This window comes from Elephas maximus, chromosome 1, assembly GCF_024166365.1.
Source record: "Elephas maximus indicus isolate mEleMax1 chromosome 1, mEleMax1 primary haplotype, whole genome shotgun sequence".
NCBI classification, from domain to species: domain Eukaryota; kingdom Metazoa; phylum Chordata; class Mammalia; order Proboscidea; family Elephantidae; genus Elephas; species Elephas maximus.
In genome coordinates this window covers 120,954,528-120,971,905 of record NC_064819.1, presented here as the reverse complement: position 1 = coordinate 120,971,905, position 17,378 = coordinate 120,954,528, and the positions used below count along the sequence as shown (strand labels likewise).

At 36.5% G+C, this 17,378-nt stretch overlaps 1 protein-coding gene across 1 annotated transcript in view; it reads right to left on the bottom strand.

Moving 5' to 3' along the window:
- Positions 1-14,298: 14,298 nt before the first annotated feature.
- GFRAL (GDNF family receptor alpha like) overlaps positions 14,299-17,378 on the bottom strand; it is a 68,300-nt gene continuing 65,220 nt past the window's right edge. The window contains 4 exon segments of the mRNA XM_049873671.1: positions 14,299-14,342; positions 14,345-14,370; positions 17,085-17,157; positions 17,247-17,342. Of these exon segments, the coding sequence (XP_049729628.1) occupies positions 14,299-14,342; positions 14,345-14,370; positions 17,085-17,157; positions 17,247-17,342 (239 nt within the window).

Below are 17,378 nucleotides of genomic sequence, written 5' to 3'. Positions count from 1 at the left end.
AGTCACCACCAGGGGCAGATTACCGATTAAGCAAGGTAAACCTGGGTTTACTTGTGCTTCTTTGCTAATCTGTGGTGAACAATTTCACATGGGTTTCACCACAGATGTGGTTAAATAAAAAAAAAAACCAAAAAACCCAATGCCGTCACTTATCTTGCCTGTTGGATAATCTGCCTCTGGCCACCACAGTTCAACAAGTGACAGACAGGGGTGGGTTAAACAGGATACCCATGACTTAACCTGTTGACTACAAATTTATTGTCATGTGTAAAAGGATGGCACCTAAAAAGAGACTAAGAAATTCATAGATTTGACCTTAATTCTCCCAAGTGGAGAATGTATATCATTTTTACATTTTAAAACTCTGGTTCTGACCTCTTTTTGCCACCCCAGTTGACCTTTCATTTTATTTGTTTTCTGAGTACCTCTTGACAAATACCTTCAGGATGCAGCTTCATTAGCTGCTAATAAGAGAAGCTCATTAGCTCATTAATGGCACTTTGGCTATCAAAGTGAATTTTCTTAGCACTCGTATGGGAATGGAGGACATTCAGCTGTTCACAGGCTTATACTTATTCTCTCCCCTCCCTTTTTTTCCAGAAGGGGCTATACAAACAAATTCGATATAATAAAAAGGAGTAGAGACAGGATTTAGAGGTAGCAAATCCTGTTCCAATCCCAGTTAAGGCCCTTAGTAACTATATAACCTACAACAAATTTCTTAGTCTCCCAAACCTCATTATTGTTCACCTACAAAATGGAGAAAAACATAGGGCATACCAAACAGAACTTTTGTGAAATTTAAATACGCATGTCTTGGTAGGATATAAGGTTCAGAGTAATTCTTTAAATAAATGGTTTTTTTTGTTTTAATTTGATAGGCTGTATTATTATTCCTAAATATTCCCTATCAGCCTTAGAAGAAATATAACCCAGATGCTCCTTAGAACTGAGGATGTTGAGACTTTGACTTGCTGACTTTGGATGCATCATCAGGACAGACCAATCACTAGAAAAGGATATCTTTTTTAAAGTAGAAGGTCAGTGGAAACAAGGAAAACCCTCAGTGAGATGGATTAACATGATATTTTCAACAACGGGTTCGGAACATCAAAGATCATGGAGATGGCGCAGGATCAGGCAGCCTTTCCTTCTAATATAAGTAAGGTCACCATGGGTTGGAAGTGACTCAAGGGTAGTAACAATGAATATTCCCTGGATTTCTCAGGGCAAAGAGTACTTCCTCGTAGCATGAATTCAGGCTGCCATGTGACATGCTTTGGCCAATGAAATGTGAGCAGAAATTGCATGTCTTATTCCTGGATGGAAGCTTAAAGATCCAAGGTGTGTTCTGTCATAATCTCTAATTTCTCTCTGGTAATATTGCAGAGAAAAGCCACGTTGTCAGCTTGGGCCTTCAAGTGAAGACAACAGTGCAGAACCAGAGCTTATCTGCCATGGACCATAGTGTGAACAAGAAAAAAAAAAAAAACCTTTCTTATTGCAACCCACTGACATTTTGTGATTGTTACTGTAGAATACCTAGCCTATCCTGTTTGATAAACCTATTATTAGTACTGTTTTTATTATATTATAAATAAAGTGTATCATGAAGGCCAATACAAATAGGTATTAGAAAAAATGTTCTAAATATATGTATATATGTGTGTGTATATATATATATATGTAAAATTGGGTACACTTTTAAATATTAGGTGAAAATGGAACTCTGAGCTTTCTAGCAGAGCCATATCTTTAAGGGAACTATACTTAGGTGCTAGATACAGCATCCATGATTTACAAAGAAACTGATTACTGAGGGAAATCGAAATTATTTCTACTTTAGAAAGACAAGAGACCTGTGTCCTGTGGATCTATACAAAAAGGATTATATTTGATCAGCAAATCGAATCCAGTGTGGGAAAACTGTTTGATTTTGAGTTTTCCCCACTGACCAGTGGTGGGAACTGACTGACGTGTGGCACTGGTAGTGATAGTGACCCATCAAACACCAATGCGCCCACCTGGGCAACACAAGGCCTAAGCTGAACAGCACCTGCTCTAGAAAAGCATGGCCATACTGGTGACTTTATATTTGGGATCTAACAACTCTCTTGTCTTCCACCTGAAATAACCAAAAAAAAAAAAAAAACCAAGCTGGCTGCCATCAAGTCAATTCTGACTCATGGCGACCCCAGGTGTTTCAGAGTAGAACTATGCTCCATAGGGTTTTCAATGACTATGGTTTTTTGGAAGTAGATCACCAGCCCTTTATTCTGAGGTGCATCTGGGTAGATTTGAACCACCAACCTTTTAGCTAGTAGTGGGTTGTACCACCCAGGGACTCCTCACTAGGAATAGAGGTCAGATAGTATAGGAGATAGAAAAAGAGGGAAGGAGATCCTATTTTTTTATACCTTTTATCACCTTGTTCTTCTTTCTTTTTCTTTCTCTCTTCTCACTTCCTCTCATCTCCTTATTTCTTTCCTTCTCATTATCTTTTGCCCATTTATCTTTTCTTTTAATTAATTTTAGCTTTCAGTTGACTATTCTATGTATGTGTCTTAGTGTTCTAGTGGCATCTTAACAAAATACCACAAGCGGGAATCCTTAAAAAACAGAAATTTATTTTCTCAGAGTTCTAGAGGCTAAAAGTCTAAATCAGTGTCTTGGCCATGTTGATTCTTTCTGTAGGCCTTTCTCCTAGTTCCTGGTGTCTGCCAGCAATCTTTGGCATTCCTTTTCTTGTAGACGGTCCTTCACATAGCGTCTGTCTTCCTCCTGTGTGTTTCTCTGTATTTATTCTGCTCTTTTTATTTCTCAGAAGTGATTACTTTTAAGACCCACTGGTATGACCTTAATAACCTAACCGAAGAAAACCCCCTATTTCCAAACGGGGTCACATCCACAGGTAGAGGGGCCAGGACTTCAGTACATATTCTTGGGGGACACAATTCAATTCATAACAGTATGTAATAGGAAAAAATAATGGACAACCTTAACCCACTGATTTTTTTCATTTCCCTTAAATTGTGATTCTCTTTACTCCAAAACCAGGGAATCAACAGTACTCATTACCCCTGAAAAAGGTAGGGTACAGTCCTAGAACAAAGAAGTCACTGTTCGGTTTGAGTTTAAAAACTGGTATTTTCAAGGCTGTAAAGGAACAACAGCTTTGAGAGCCAGCTTTGTTCAGAGAGAACAGGGTTTTTCTTAAATTCAAAAAACTTTCTTGTACGTATCATGATCCAACTCTAGCAGACTTGAGTCGTAAAATTGTACCAAAATTTATAGCATAAATAGGTTGGAAGATATGCTGCAAGAGAAGTTCCCATTAGATAGGAAGTTTCACCCTTAGAGAGATGGAGGGAAGAGGAAGGCAGAGGCAAGCGGTCCAGCTTTGGCTTCCTGTCCGAACCCTTTGCCAACAGCTCTCCCCTTCCTCAACTTGCCATCCCATCCCATCCCATCCCATCCCATCCCTGGTTGATCTCACAATGGCTCTAGGGCCAAGGCATAAATGAGGGAGGAGACTCACACTGATATAATGAAATATAACACAAAGCTATGATTTGTACAACAAATAATCCTCATGCATTTTGATATCGCTACCCATAATGCTGATGTTTCCAAGACCAAGAAGAAACAACAGCTTTGAAAGCCAGGCTTTGTTGAGACAGAACAGTGTTTCCTAAATCAAAAGAAAAAATCTCATTCCTACTTACTCTTGATCACTACCTCAGTCAGTTCCGTCAAGGCTGAATACATATAAATCTATGTATTCCAAACAACAATTTCATCCTGTCACACTCCTCAAAACTATTCTTCAAGCTCTTCCTTTGTTACTGAGGAATTAGGAGCACTTAAAATTTTTGCTTTCCTTTCCCGTTACATAATTTTAAGTTTTAATATTTTAGTCCTGTTGCTTTAATTTGCTGAGATTAATTTTGATTAAATGACCCAAAAAGAATGTCTGTCACTAGGTGGCGCAGTTTACATTTGATGGCTAACCTAAAGATTGGCGGTTCAAACCCACCCAGCGGTACTGTGGAAAAAGCGCCTGACGATCTGCTTCTGCTTTAAGATTACAACCAAGAAAACCCTATGGAGCAGTTCTACTCTGTAACACACGGACTCGCCATGAGTGAGAACTGATTCAATGGCAACTGACAACAGGAACCTGAAGTTCACCCCTAACAAGCATCTATTCAGAGTGTCTTTATACACCTTTAGCTTCTAAGCACCACCCTTCTGTCCTTGATGCTACACTTATAATTTGGCAACAGAGACCTCTTTCATCTTTCTTTCTGAAATTCTTTCCCCCCCCCCTTTTTTTTTTTAATCACTGTCTGGGTAACATTTGGTCCTTGAACATTTCGAGAGCTGCTAAGGAAGAAGTACCCAACCAATAGACGAGTTCTCTAAACGTCCCTCCATGTGGATTGTAGTTCCCAGAAAAGAGGAGAGCTCCCAACAGCAGTGATTCCTTCACCACTCTCTCCATTCTGTGACTTGGCTGCTGGCAGCACAGCCATCAATCAGTTCTATCCTTTAGAAGGAATGAATGATCCCCACATTTCTGGAAAAGTTTTCACTGGAAGATGAAATTATTTTGATAATATAAAATAACTAATTTTTTTTTCCCTACTGCTGAGAAATGCTGCCTTAGGTTTGGGGTATTTGATTCCAAAAAGCCAAATAAAAAATTGATCTTCTTTATATAAGTTTATGGAAACCCTGGTGGTGTAGTGGTTAAGTGCTACCGCTACTAACCAAAGGGTCGGCAGTTCAAATCCTCCAGGCGCTCCTTGGAAACTCTATGGGGCAGTTCTACGCTGTACTATAGGGTCACTATGAGTCGGAATCAACTCAACGGCACTGGGTTTAGTTGTTGGTTTTATATAAGTTTATAGATTATGGTTTATTTGCCTGGGGCCATGATATTCATCACGTAATTGATGATGAGGGTAATCTAATTTTTGTAACAGAAACTGTTGGTTGCATATCCAAGAGCCCTCTCTCATTCATTCTTGCTAACAGAATCCTGATTTTCATGGGGGGCCCATCCTTCTCCCAGTGGCTCAGAGGGTCAGGTCCTATTAGACTAAGTCAATTGTGGTAATTTAAATCCATATATTTTCATGCCAATTGCTACAAAAGGACATAATGTTTTATAAAGCAGAGAGTCAGCTAAAACGAGGAAAATCTCCCGTAAGATGGATTGACATAGTGGCTGCAACAATGGGCTCAAACAAACCAAAGACTGTGAGGATGGTGAAGGACCAGGCAATGTTTTTTTCTCTTATAAATAAGGTCACCATAAGTAGGAGCTAACTGATGGCAACTAACAACAACAACATATTTTCATGTCTTCAAATAAAGCCTGAAATGTGTCAGCTCTTCAGAGAGTATAAGGATGTCAGAAAGAAAGAATTTGTGTCATCCGTGATATCATTGAACCGCAAAGTTAACCAGCCCGGGAGATGGTCTGTCTTGGACTTTTTATAGGAAAAAAAAAAAAGTTCCTCAGTCTTTAAGCCATTGTATTACAGATAAAAGTGTTCCAGTTGATATGCATATGATACTACCTCAGAGAAGAACATTTTAAATACTTACTTCCTGGTTTTTTGGTGAGTTATTAAAAAAAAAAAAAATTTTTTTTTTTTTTTTATATAACAATGACATAATTGCAACTGGAGTGGTGGTAGCATTTAGAAATTAGGACAGAGGGTTTTGGAGTCTGATGTATCTGGTTTTAATTACCAGTTTTTGTATTTACTACTCTAAGGCATTGAGAAATTACTTGGCCTCTTTTTTCTTTCTTCCTGTTAATAGAGGAAACTAGTACTCACAGACTTTTTGTGAAGATTAAATTACATAATGCATGTAAATCATATAGTATATTAATCTTATAAAAAAAATTCTTTTTTTTTTAAGTAGAACTCAGTTTAGTTGCTCTTATAAGTGGGGAAATTGCAGCCCCACTTATTAAAAGGATTAACTACACTGTCATGAGTATTTGATTGGGAATACTTTCTTGTAGACTTGTTCAACCTTTTTTAAGAGCTAATTCTTTCCTTTTGGTTCATGTTGCCCTTATAAAGCCTTCTGGAATTCCTAAGAGACATATTATCCTCACTGATTCACTAATTTAGAATTTTTAGTTAGAAGAGTAACAATTCCATTTGTTTTGAAATATTCAAAACAATGTAATTAAGCATTTGCTTACATTATAAATATGTTGATCTTATAAAAATGGATGATTTCTTCAAAACCAGGTGCTTTTGCAACATAATTCACATTAGAAAAATTCCAGTGAAACCCCGCAAAATTTTAACATTAATTTTTTGAGTTCTTGCTACTTTAAACACACATATGTACCTGCCAATTGTATTTTATGGAACGTGATAAACAACGTTTCAGTGACCATGAAAACACATCCTCCTTAACTCCATTTAAGAATATCTATCCATAGGAAATAAATCATGTATTTTTTTTCTGTTAGAAAGTGTTAAACTGTGAATGAAAAATTCTGCTTAATTAGTAGTATGTTATATATGTGTGTGTATATATATATATATATCTCCAAAGCAATGTTTATAAATGAAGACTTTATTCGAAAGACGGGTTTTTTTTTTTTTTATGCTTTTACCTAGATATAAAATATTTAGAATATATTTGACTTAATTATGTCCCTATTTCTTCTGGTGTAGATTTAAATTATATGCAAACATTCAATAAATAATCAATTACACTCTAAAAATCAAGTTTTATATATTTCATAGGCAGATTAGCATAATTATATGCCCTCTATTCTAAAACTTCATAATTTCATGACGTTTTATGACTTTAATATCATCTATCTTTAAACCTGACAATCTTGCCTAACTAAAACTTTAACCGGACAATCTTGCCTAACTAAAACTTTAAACTGCTGTTTTTTAAGGCATATTTTCCTTCTCTTTGTAAAGCCAAGATTAGAGACAACTGTAAGTGTTATAAACCCCTGAGTAGATCTATATTTATTGTAACTGATTTGTCTGTTGAGAAGGCTTTGGAAACTCTCATTCCACCATCCTATGTTTTGGGGTGCCATCAGTGTGGTCTGCTAGACGCTGATGTCTCAAAGAGGTACTTAGGGAACAACTTGGGAAACTCAAGCGCAGTGAATCGTTGCAGCCCAGATGGTATTCCTCTCAGAGTTCTAAGGAGGAGCAAAGTGTGAAATAGCAGACCAGCCAGACAAGGACATGTAAAAATAGCAGTGTTAAGTTCACAAAGGATACGTGCTAACCTGGCACCGCCTTTAAAGCAGCGATGCCATCTTTTGGACCGTCAAGTGCCTTAGGTTTTATTCTTAGGTTTATAGAGCTCATAATTGTGACTGTTCTAACAAATAAAAAAGAAGAAAACTTCCAGTTACTCTTGAAGTCATTTGTATTCATTTCACTGTGCATGGCAATGAAAGGGATGCATATTTCAATAACCCAAAATACGTTTCTCAGGACTCACACAGGGCATTCAAAAGTAGGAATAGACTCTAGCCACAACTTTGGAGTAACCACAAAGTTCCGGCCTTCCTTCTGCCCTAAATTCCTTCCAAAGAGACCTTTCTGATTCACCTCACTGAGTTCCAGCTGGTACCACTCTGCAGACTTCTAGCTCTCAGGAACGTCTGTGGGAGTTTATGGAAAAGATTCTATGGAGGAAAAGAGGCTGTGGGTAAACACACAGAAGTCACTAGAGGCACAAAGGCTTTTTGCTCACATAGACTACTCTAGAGGAAATTTCTTCAATGGTCAACTTCTGAGGAAAGGTCTGTGATCTGTGCTGCCTGGTAACCTGGCAACTGCTACCCACAAAGGTTTTTCTCTAGAAATCGCAGGCAAATTTCTGGTGGTAAACTCGTTTTCTCATCTGGGAAGGAAGAGGCATAAGGAGGATACTGGGATTACTGGAAAACTCTAACCCTAGCTCAGATCTCACTTAACAGTGCCAGAACCATATTTTCCAGTTGACTACCAGGTAATTCCACATGGATGTTCCACTAGCACTGGGAAGTTAATCAGCCCCAAGCTGAAATAATTCCAGTGCCGTCAGTCAAAGAACCAACAGCAGAATTCCAAGATATCCAACTTGGATAACTCTGAGAAAGTTTGATATAGTGAGTCTTTATACAGGTGTGAGTGGGTGTAGGAAAACCACGAGCGGTAGTCCAGCAACTCAGGACTCGTAAAAGCCGAGCTGCTAGTGACAGTAATCCTTAGGGGAGAAGGAGAAGAGATGCTTACTGGAATCTGGAAGGAGAGAGTCACGTAGAAAAGGCCACACCGACAGAAACAATGACATTCAGTCAAGGGAGATGGCCAGCCCCAGGTGACTCCTTAGGGAGGGAGCCAGGAGAACAAATAATCTGACTTTTCTCCCCCTGCCCTCCTTACCCATTTCCTGCCAGTGTTCCCCACTACCTGAACCCAACTATAAGCAGGCAACAAGGAAACGTGTGTTTCATATAGGCCAGACTCCTGGAGTATAGAGCTGGGTGAATAGTGAAGAAAACATCTGGAGATGACTGACATACTGGTGTTCCTCATTCCAAATTCATCCTCCTCCTGTAATACCTAGTTTTTTAAAATTGTTGTTCTTGGGTGCCACTGAGTCAATTCTGACTCTTAGAGACCCCATGTGACAGAGTAGGACAGCCCCATAGGGTTTTCTTTTTTTTTTTTAATCTTTGCTAGAGTGGTTTTTTTTTTTTTTTTTTTTTACAGTGGGTTGCCAGTTTTTTCTCTCACAGAGCCACTGGGTAGGTTTGAACCACCAACCTTTCAGTTAGCAGCCTAGTGCTTATCCATTGTGCCACCAGGGCTCCTAGTTTAGCTTTATAAATAGTAACATGATTTACCCAATGCCCCAAATCAGAAACCTACAGCTATCACTCTGACCACCTCAACTTTTTGCAAACATCTAATCCCAAATCACTGTCCCTTTTACTTACAAAATATTAACCAAGTGTAGCAATTCTCTTTTAAGCTGCTACTTCTCTTCACATCACTATCACTCCAACCTGTTCATTACTTAATAGCACAATTCACTTTCAAAAACTACTTTTTTACTTCTTTGTTTTTTGAAGTTCCAAGGGGACTTTGCTCAGAATCTCCAGTACCTAGCACAGTGCCTGATACAAAATACCTTTTCAATAAGTAAGTGTTGAACAAATGAATTAACACAGGCTCTTATGATTTCTTACCTGAACGTGGCAATACATTTTTTAAGTAGACTCCTTGACATGTCTTAGCTCTTCCAGTCTATCATTTATGTTTCTTCCAGCATTTGTCTAATTCATTAATCTGATGATGTCTAACATTGTTTGATGACTCCTAATAGCTTTCTAGATGAAGTAAGTCATTTACTGAACAATTAGTTATTGAACTTACACTATTCACTAAGGACTGGAAACCAGAGATGAGAGAAGGGCTGTTGTCTAAGAGAAAGCGCTGGATGCTATGGAAGCACTGAGGAAGGGTACTGACCTGTGGCCAGGGAAGGGAGAATAGGAAAAGCTTCCTAGAAGTTGTAACATATAGGGTGACACCTGAAGTATGAATAGGAGTCATCCAGGTGAAACAGGTTAAAATGTTCTGGAACAGCAGAGAATGTGTAAAATCCAGAGGCAAAGATAAATATGGCTCTGGAGAAACTAGAAGAAAGAGAAGGATGACATGTAAGTGTAAAATATGAGAGAAGAGACAGAGGACAGGTCACGTCCTAAAGGGGTACACAAACCACATTTTTCTTTTTTATGGTGAATGTATACATATGTGTGTGTGTGCGTGTGTGCATAATTTTTCCATTTTGACATTTTTTAAACACATAATTCAGTGACATAATTACTTTCACCATGTTGTACAACCATCAGCATTGTCTGTTTCCAAATTTTTTTATCCCCCTTAACAGAAGCTCAGTGTCCCCCAAGCAGTGACTCCCTCTTTCCCCCTCCCTCCTACCCTGCCTATAGGCTTTGGTCTCTTTACCTTTGCCTAGTCTATATATTTCATATAAGCGGGACCTACAATATTTGCCCTTTTGTGGCTGACTTATTTCACTCAGCAAAATGTTTTCCAGATTCATCCATGTTGTAGCATGTATCAAGAATTCACTTTTCTTTATGGCAGAGTAATATTCCATTGTATGTGTGTATGTACCACATTTTGTTTATCCATTAATCTGCTGATGAACACCTGGTTTATTTTCACCTTTTGGTTTTTATGCATAGTGCTTCAATGAACATTTGTGTACATGTATCTGTTTGTGTTCATGCTTTCAATTCTTTTAAGTATGCCCCTTGGAGTAGAATTCCTGGATTGTATTATAATTCTATGTTTAACTTTTTGAGGATCTCCAAACTATTTTCCACAGCAGCTGACCCGTTTTACAGTCCCACCAGCAATGAATGAGCATTCCAGTTACTCCACATCCTTGCCAACATGTGTTGTTTTCTGTTTGTTTTTTTGCTTTAATCATAACCATCTTAGTTGGGGTGAAGTGGAATTGTATTGTGGTTTTAATTTGCATTTCCCTAATGGCTAACAACATTGAGCATCTTTTGGGAAATGCCTATTCAAGTCTTTTGCCCATTTTTTTATTTCTTCTTTTAGGAAATATCTGTTCCTTTGCCAATTTTTTTAATTTGGCTGTTAGACTTTTTATTAAGTGGTGGGAGTCTTTTTTTTTTTTAGGTATATTTTGGATACTAAACTCTTATCAGATATATGGTTCCCTCATTTTTTCCCCACTTTGTGGGCTGTTTCTTCACATTATTGATAAAGTCTTTTGAGTAACATTTTTTTTTAATATGGATGAAGTCTCATTTATATCCCTTAAAAATACAGATGCAAAAATCTCAATAAAATTCTAGCAAATCAAATACAAAAGCATATTAAAAGGATGATACATCATTATCAAGTGGGATTTATTACAGGAGTTCAAGGGTGGTTTAACATTAGAAAATTAATCAATGTAATACCAAAAACCAAACCCACTGCCGTCGAGTTGATTCCGACTCATAGCAACCCTATAGGACAGAGTAGAACTGCCCCATAGGGTTTCCAAAGAGCGCCTGGTGGATTCAAACTGCTGACCTTTTGGTTAGCAGCTGTAGCTCTTAACCACTATGTTACCAGGGTTTCAATCAATGTAATACACCACATTAATAGGACGATCAATGGTAAAGAGCCACATGGTCATCTCAGTCAATGCAGAGAAGGCATTTGACAAAATCCTACATTCTTTCATGACATAAACACTCAATAAGCTAGGAACTGAAGATAAATTCTTCAATATGATAAAAGGCATTTTTTGAAAAACCCATGTATAACATTATACTCAGTGGAGAAAGACTGAGTGCTTTCCCCTTAAGATCAGGAACAAAGCAAGGATGGCTGCTCTCACCACTACTATTCAATATGGTATTGGAAGTCAGAGCAATTAGACAAGAAAACATATGCAAATTGGAAAAAAAAAAAAGGAGAAAAACTATCACTTTTTGCTGATGATATGATCCTATGTACAAAAACCCAAAGAATCCACAGGAAAACTATTAGAGCTGATTAATAAATTCAGCAATATGACAGGATAAAAGTCAGCACACAAAAATCAGTTGAGTTTCTTTACATCAGCAATGAAAATTCTGAAAAGGAAATTAAAGAACCAATTCATTTACAAGAATAACATTTAAAAGAATAAAATGCTTCAGAGTAAATTTAACCAGTTAAGTGAAAGATTTATATAAAGAAAAATATAAATCGTTACTGAAATAAATTTAAAAAAAAACTAAATAAATGAAAGGACATTTTGTGATCATGGATTGGAAGATTTACTATTGTTAACATGTCAATATTGCCTAAAGCAATCTGTTTAGAATCAGTGCAACCCCTGTCAAAATTCCAATAGCCTTCTTTGCAGAAATGGCAAAGCCAATCCTCAAACGGAACTGCAAGGGGCCCCAAATAACCAAAGCAATCTTGCAAAAGAAGAACAAAGTAGGGTGACTCTTCCTTCCCAAACTGAAAACATTCTGTAAATCTACAGTAATCAGTACAGCCTGGTATTGTTATAATGATAGCCATATTGACCAACAGAATGGAACTGAGAGACCAGAAATAAACCGTCACATCTAAGGTCAACTGATTTTTGACAAAGGTGTTAAGTCTGTACAATGAGGAAAGAATAAAGTCTCTTTAATATATGGTAAAGAGCCCTGGTGGTGCAAAGATTAAGTTCTTGGTTGCCAAAAAGGTTGGCCGTTCAAACTCACCCAGTGGTTCCACTGGAGAAAAGACCTACTGATCTGCTCACATAAAGATTACAGCCTAGGAAACTTAAAGGGGCAGTTCTACTCTGTCACATGGGGTCACTATAAGCTGGAAGCAACTCAAGGGCACCTAACAACAAAAAAGAAGAACAATAAATGGTGCTGGGACAACTGGATTTCCACATGCAAAAATATGAAGTTGGATTCTTACCTCACATCACACATGAAAATCAACTCAATATAGGTCAAGGACCTAAATGTAAGAGCTGAAACCACACAACTCTTCAAAGAAAACAAAGGAATAATGCTTCAGGACATTCACAAACCACATTTATAATATCTTGACTCCTTAACTGGGTGTTTAAGAATGTTTATCTCAATCCTGGTATTTGTTAGTTTTATGTCCTGTATTTTCTCAGCTTGGACTCCCTGTTCTGGAGATAGCTGACTAGCTGACTCGTTAGAGCTTCCTAAATGCTCAATGCCGATCCCTGCTTCCGCAATTCTGCCTAGAATGGCCTAGTCATGTTAGTGACCTAAGAGATAAGATTCTGGTTTCTAGAGAGGCCTGTTTCACATTCTGTCCTCTCTTCTCTGCTCAACACAAACATATCCCTAGAAGTAACATGACTTCTTTCCTCAGTTTTCCAGAGAGGAACAGGTTATGTTTTCCCAGATATCAGCAAGTCTAAATTAAATGGCAAAGATTTGGAGAGAGAAATGCTTACACACCCTACACATAACTCTCTAAACCACCACTGGAACGTATAGAACCCCTTGAGAGAGATGAATGATTCACTAAATTATTCTATCCAGTTTTAAAAGCTATAGGATGACTTTTCAATTACACTGAGTAAACATAGGCAAAAGTTGACTTCGAATTTTATTTAATGTAGAAAAATTAAGCCAAAGTGTAGCAAACAATAGGTATGAGATGAAGCTGGCAAAAATATTTGAATTTTAATTGTCAGTATGCCACTAATTATTAGCATAGTATCCTCAGGTTTTCACACATTTGTTCCCCTGATTCAACACTTGTTATGGGTAATATAGTTTTATGATTATTCAGCTCAATGGCTACCATATGATTGCAGACAGTTGAAAGTGCATATTTATCAAAATTTTAACTAATAAACATCACTTCCATGATTTTCTAATTGTAATTATACCTTGCTGTTAAATCAGGCCAAAATCCAGAAATAAAAATGGAGCATTTAGGAATAATAGTATTATTGCAGATGTTCAAAATAATTAGCAAAGAATAATTTAAATTCACAAATAAAATATATCATTATTGAAATACACATTGACTTTTTCCAGCCAATGTAGTTGCTTCACATCTTATGGGTATGAAATAAAGACATCAAGCTAAAAAAGTAAAATTTAACAATATTCAAATTATAAAAATCCAGAGATGTCATTTTTATTTTTAAGACTAGCCATCTAACCAAGTATATATAGGAGCTTAAAGCCAATGATAATGATTTAATTAATGCTATGAAATTGAATAAGAATATGCAAATAACAAATAAACTAGATATTTTTACTAACATGTCCCTTTTGGCAAGTTAAAGGAAATTTATAAAATTAATCAGAAAAAAAAAAACCCTGCTGACTATGTCATATTGCAATGCAACTAATTAATATTATATAGATTCATATTTATAATGAAGCTAACTAATCATGAAAAATATAACATGGGATAACACTTTTTATCCACAAGGGAGGTTTTAACTCTGTGCTAATGTTATAACATACAACACTGCATATTTCTACTTGAATATTTTCTTAAAAAAATAAATCTAACATCATCATGCCATATTACTACACCGTACTTACATTATTATACTTAATGATACAAAAAAATGATACAGTATCATTAAATCTATTTTAACATTTTTCTTATTGATGATGGATAGAATATTCTGTAGACCGGTTATAAAGATTTGCTTTAAAGAAAATGATTGTTAAATAATCCATGACTTTCAATGAATCATGAGGCCTCCAGGTCTTTGGATTGATGAAGGTTTCTTTTTTGACTAGTTATCCTGCAGGTTCTATATAAAAGCAAAAGTAAACATTAACAGTATGACATTTTAAAGATTTTACAAACATATTTGCATGCTCATTTTTTAGAAGAAGTTAGTATAATTTCAGTCTGTCTGCCTGGAGAGGAAAAAAAAAAAATCCAGTTTCTGAATGTAAAATCCCAGTAGCAGAATATTATGTGGTCTTTGTAAGGAGCATCATGCGTTTAACTGATTGCCAAGTAATCATTTTCAAGGTAAAAATATACATAAGGAAGTCCTTTTTTATCCTCAAATTATTGGTTTCTCTGCAAACTTTACACATTTAGGCCTGTTTTAATTTAGCCTAACATCAAACAATGTAAAAGTCTGAATCTTTAAAGAATGACCACATGTAGCAGGCCTGACCACCAGCTGAGAGAACAATACATGAAAGTGCAGCCAGGCTCCTTTCATTAAGAAGGAATTATTTATCTCAGATTTGGGATAAAATAGGTTTTGTTGTTGATGATGCTTTTGTTTTGTTTGTTTTGTTTTGTTTTTTTCCCTCCATAATGGCTTTTATTTTTGTTATCTATCTAATTCTGGATCTGAAACTTTCAGATTACATCGTGGTCTATTTTAAACAGTATGGAAAGTAATTTGTAACTGTCTGTAATGTACTTAATAGTGTGCATAATTGCCTTTAGAATACAGAAAGCCACACCAAACCAGTTGCTGAGTTAATTCCGACTCATAGCGACCCTACAGGACAGAGTAGAACTGCCCCATGGGGTTTCCAAGGAGCGGCTGGTGGATTTGAACTGCTTACCTTTTGGTTAGCAGCTGTAGCTCTTAACAACTGTGTCACCAGGGCTCCTTAGAATACACACTACAGTAAATTCAAAATTTTTGTGTATAACACTCCCACTCTCATCCAGAAAAGTGATATACCTTTCTATGTAGGAGAGATAGGAGGTGAAGATAAGTTAACACACAGGGAGTGATGAATGGCCTAACCCTTATTTACCTGTTGACTTTGTTGTACATATATCTGTAAAAATTCATGGGCTTGTGTGTGTGGCAGGCATGAACATCACACATTATGTGTGTGGCTAAGAAATAAAGATTGAGAACTATTATTATTATTTGCTAAACTGGAAAACAGTTTGTGCTTTGAAACAATATGCTTGTGATGAAATATGTAGGCAGGCACAGTAAAGGAACCAACCAAACAAAAAAAAAGCCTCACTGCCATCAAGTCAATTCTGACTCATAGAGACCTTGTAGGACAGAGTAGGATGGTCCCATAGGACTTCCAAGGCTGTAAATCTTTACAGAAACCGACTGCCAATCATTCACCCATGAAGTGGCCAGTGGATTCGAACCCGTGACCTTTTGGTTAGCAGTCAAGCACTTTAACCACTGTGCCACCAGGGCTCCTCAGTAAATAAACAGGGCCCTCAAATATTTTAAAACAAATAAAGGGAAATTAAAAAAAAAAATGCCCCTTAGAAACCTATTCTAATTAATTGGTCTTCAAACAGCATCTTGATACTCATCAAATATAACCTTAAGGCATCAGAGAAAAGAAGTTTGTTTTGGTATCAGCATTGGTAAACAGCAAGTTAAATGTATAGAGCCTTTGATCCAACAAGTGCTGGGATTACATAAAAAAAAAATTTTTTTTTAATGTCCTTAGTGTTCTAGGCAGAACATACACTCAACACGTCTTAATCCTTGGTATTGCCTTATGACTCTCAACTTCATTCTTTCATTTTATCTCACCAGTTGTCAGTCTTTGAGTGTAAGATTCTTGGACATGCATCGTATAGTTTATTGTGTCTTTCTGAGTTTCATGAGATAAGAGAAATATCCAATATCTCTTTTCTTCTCTAGGCAAAATCTTACAGGTAAGTATAGTTTACACGTGAGTGTGTGTATGCATATTTCTTCATTAACGTTTACAATATTTAAATAATACACACATACACATATGTATAATGAATAAGAAAATGAACATGACTGATGTTTAAATATGTGGTTAGATTTTTTCTTAAGAATTAAAGGTAAGAAGGGAACACTGTTTTATATCTACAAATACTAAATAAGTGGAAAATTGTAAAACCCTAGACTTTTAGAAATCTAGAGATTGATTTATCTTTAATCTTCAGAATCCCACATGCCCACTGGAGTGTTGCTGTATTCCAACAATGAAGGCAACCAAGGAAAAGGAAGATTTGGAAAGAGTGAATAATTTCAGGCAGTAGTAATAAGTCTTTCTGCATGTACCCTGTGAGGCCTCATTAAATGTCTGTTTCAATAATTGTATATTATAGAATGAATAAATTTAGTAGTTATATAATGTTAATAAATCTTTTAGGTAAGTATAAACTCTATGAAGTAAACAACAGATTCATTATGTGAATCGATTGATCGTGCAAATGATTTGAATAAGAAATATATCAAAATTCAATTTGGATTTTGTAGGAAGGCCAGGGGAAAGGCTGATAACAGTTTAATTTGGAGGCATATACAATGTGTATGCACTTGTAAAATGCAACATAAAAAATACCCCAGGATCACATTTCCCTTACAGAGGAAGACTGAGAGTTATGTTTCCATGGATTTATCCCACATAAAAAGTGATTTAGTATGTTTTAAGGGAGCTTTGGTTCTCAGGCCCTTTGCAAACTCTGCCGTCATGAAATGTGCTTTCACATGGCTGAGCGATTCCTTTCCAGCCCAGCCCTGTATCCAGTTACCTCAGTTTGAGAAGAATCGAAAGAAGGATTCCACAGGTGGCTGTCATACACATGACAGTGAAGATGACTTCTCCTAGAAAAGAAAGATAACATGAACAAATCACTGGATTCTTTGAGGGAATTTATAATACAAATATTGTACAGCTTTAATTTTTAGCTGACCATTGAAAGGGGAATGAAATTCAGTTTGTGTGATTTCCTCAGCAGGGTTTCTTTGATATAGTGCAAGGCCTTTGATGTTAGACAGCGTTGGATAACCTGAAAGAAAATAAAGAAAGCATAATTAAGTTGTTT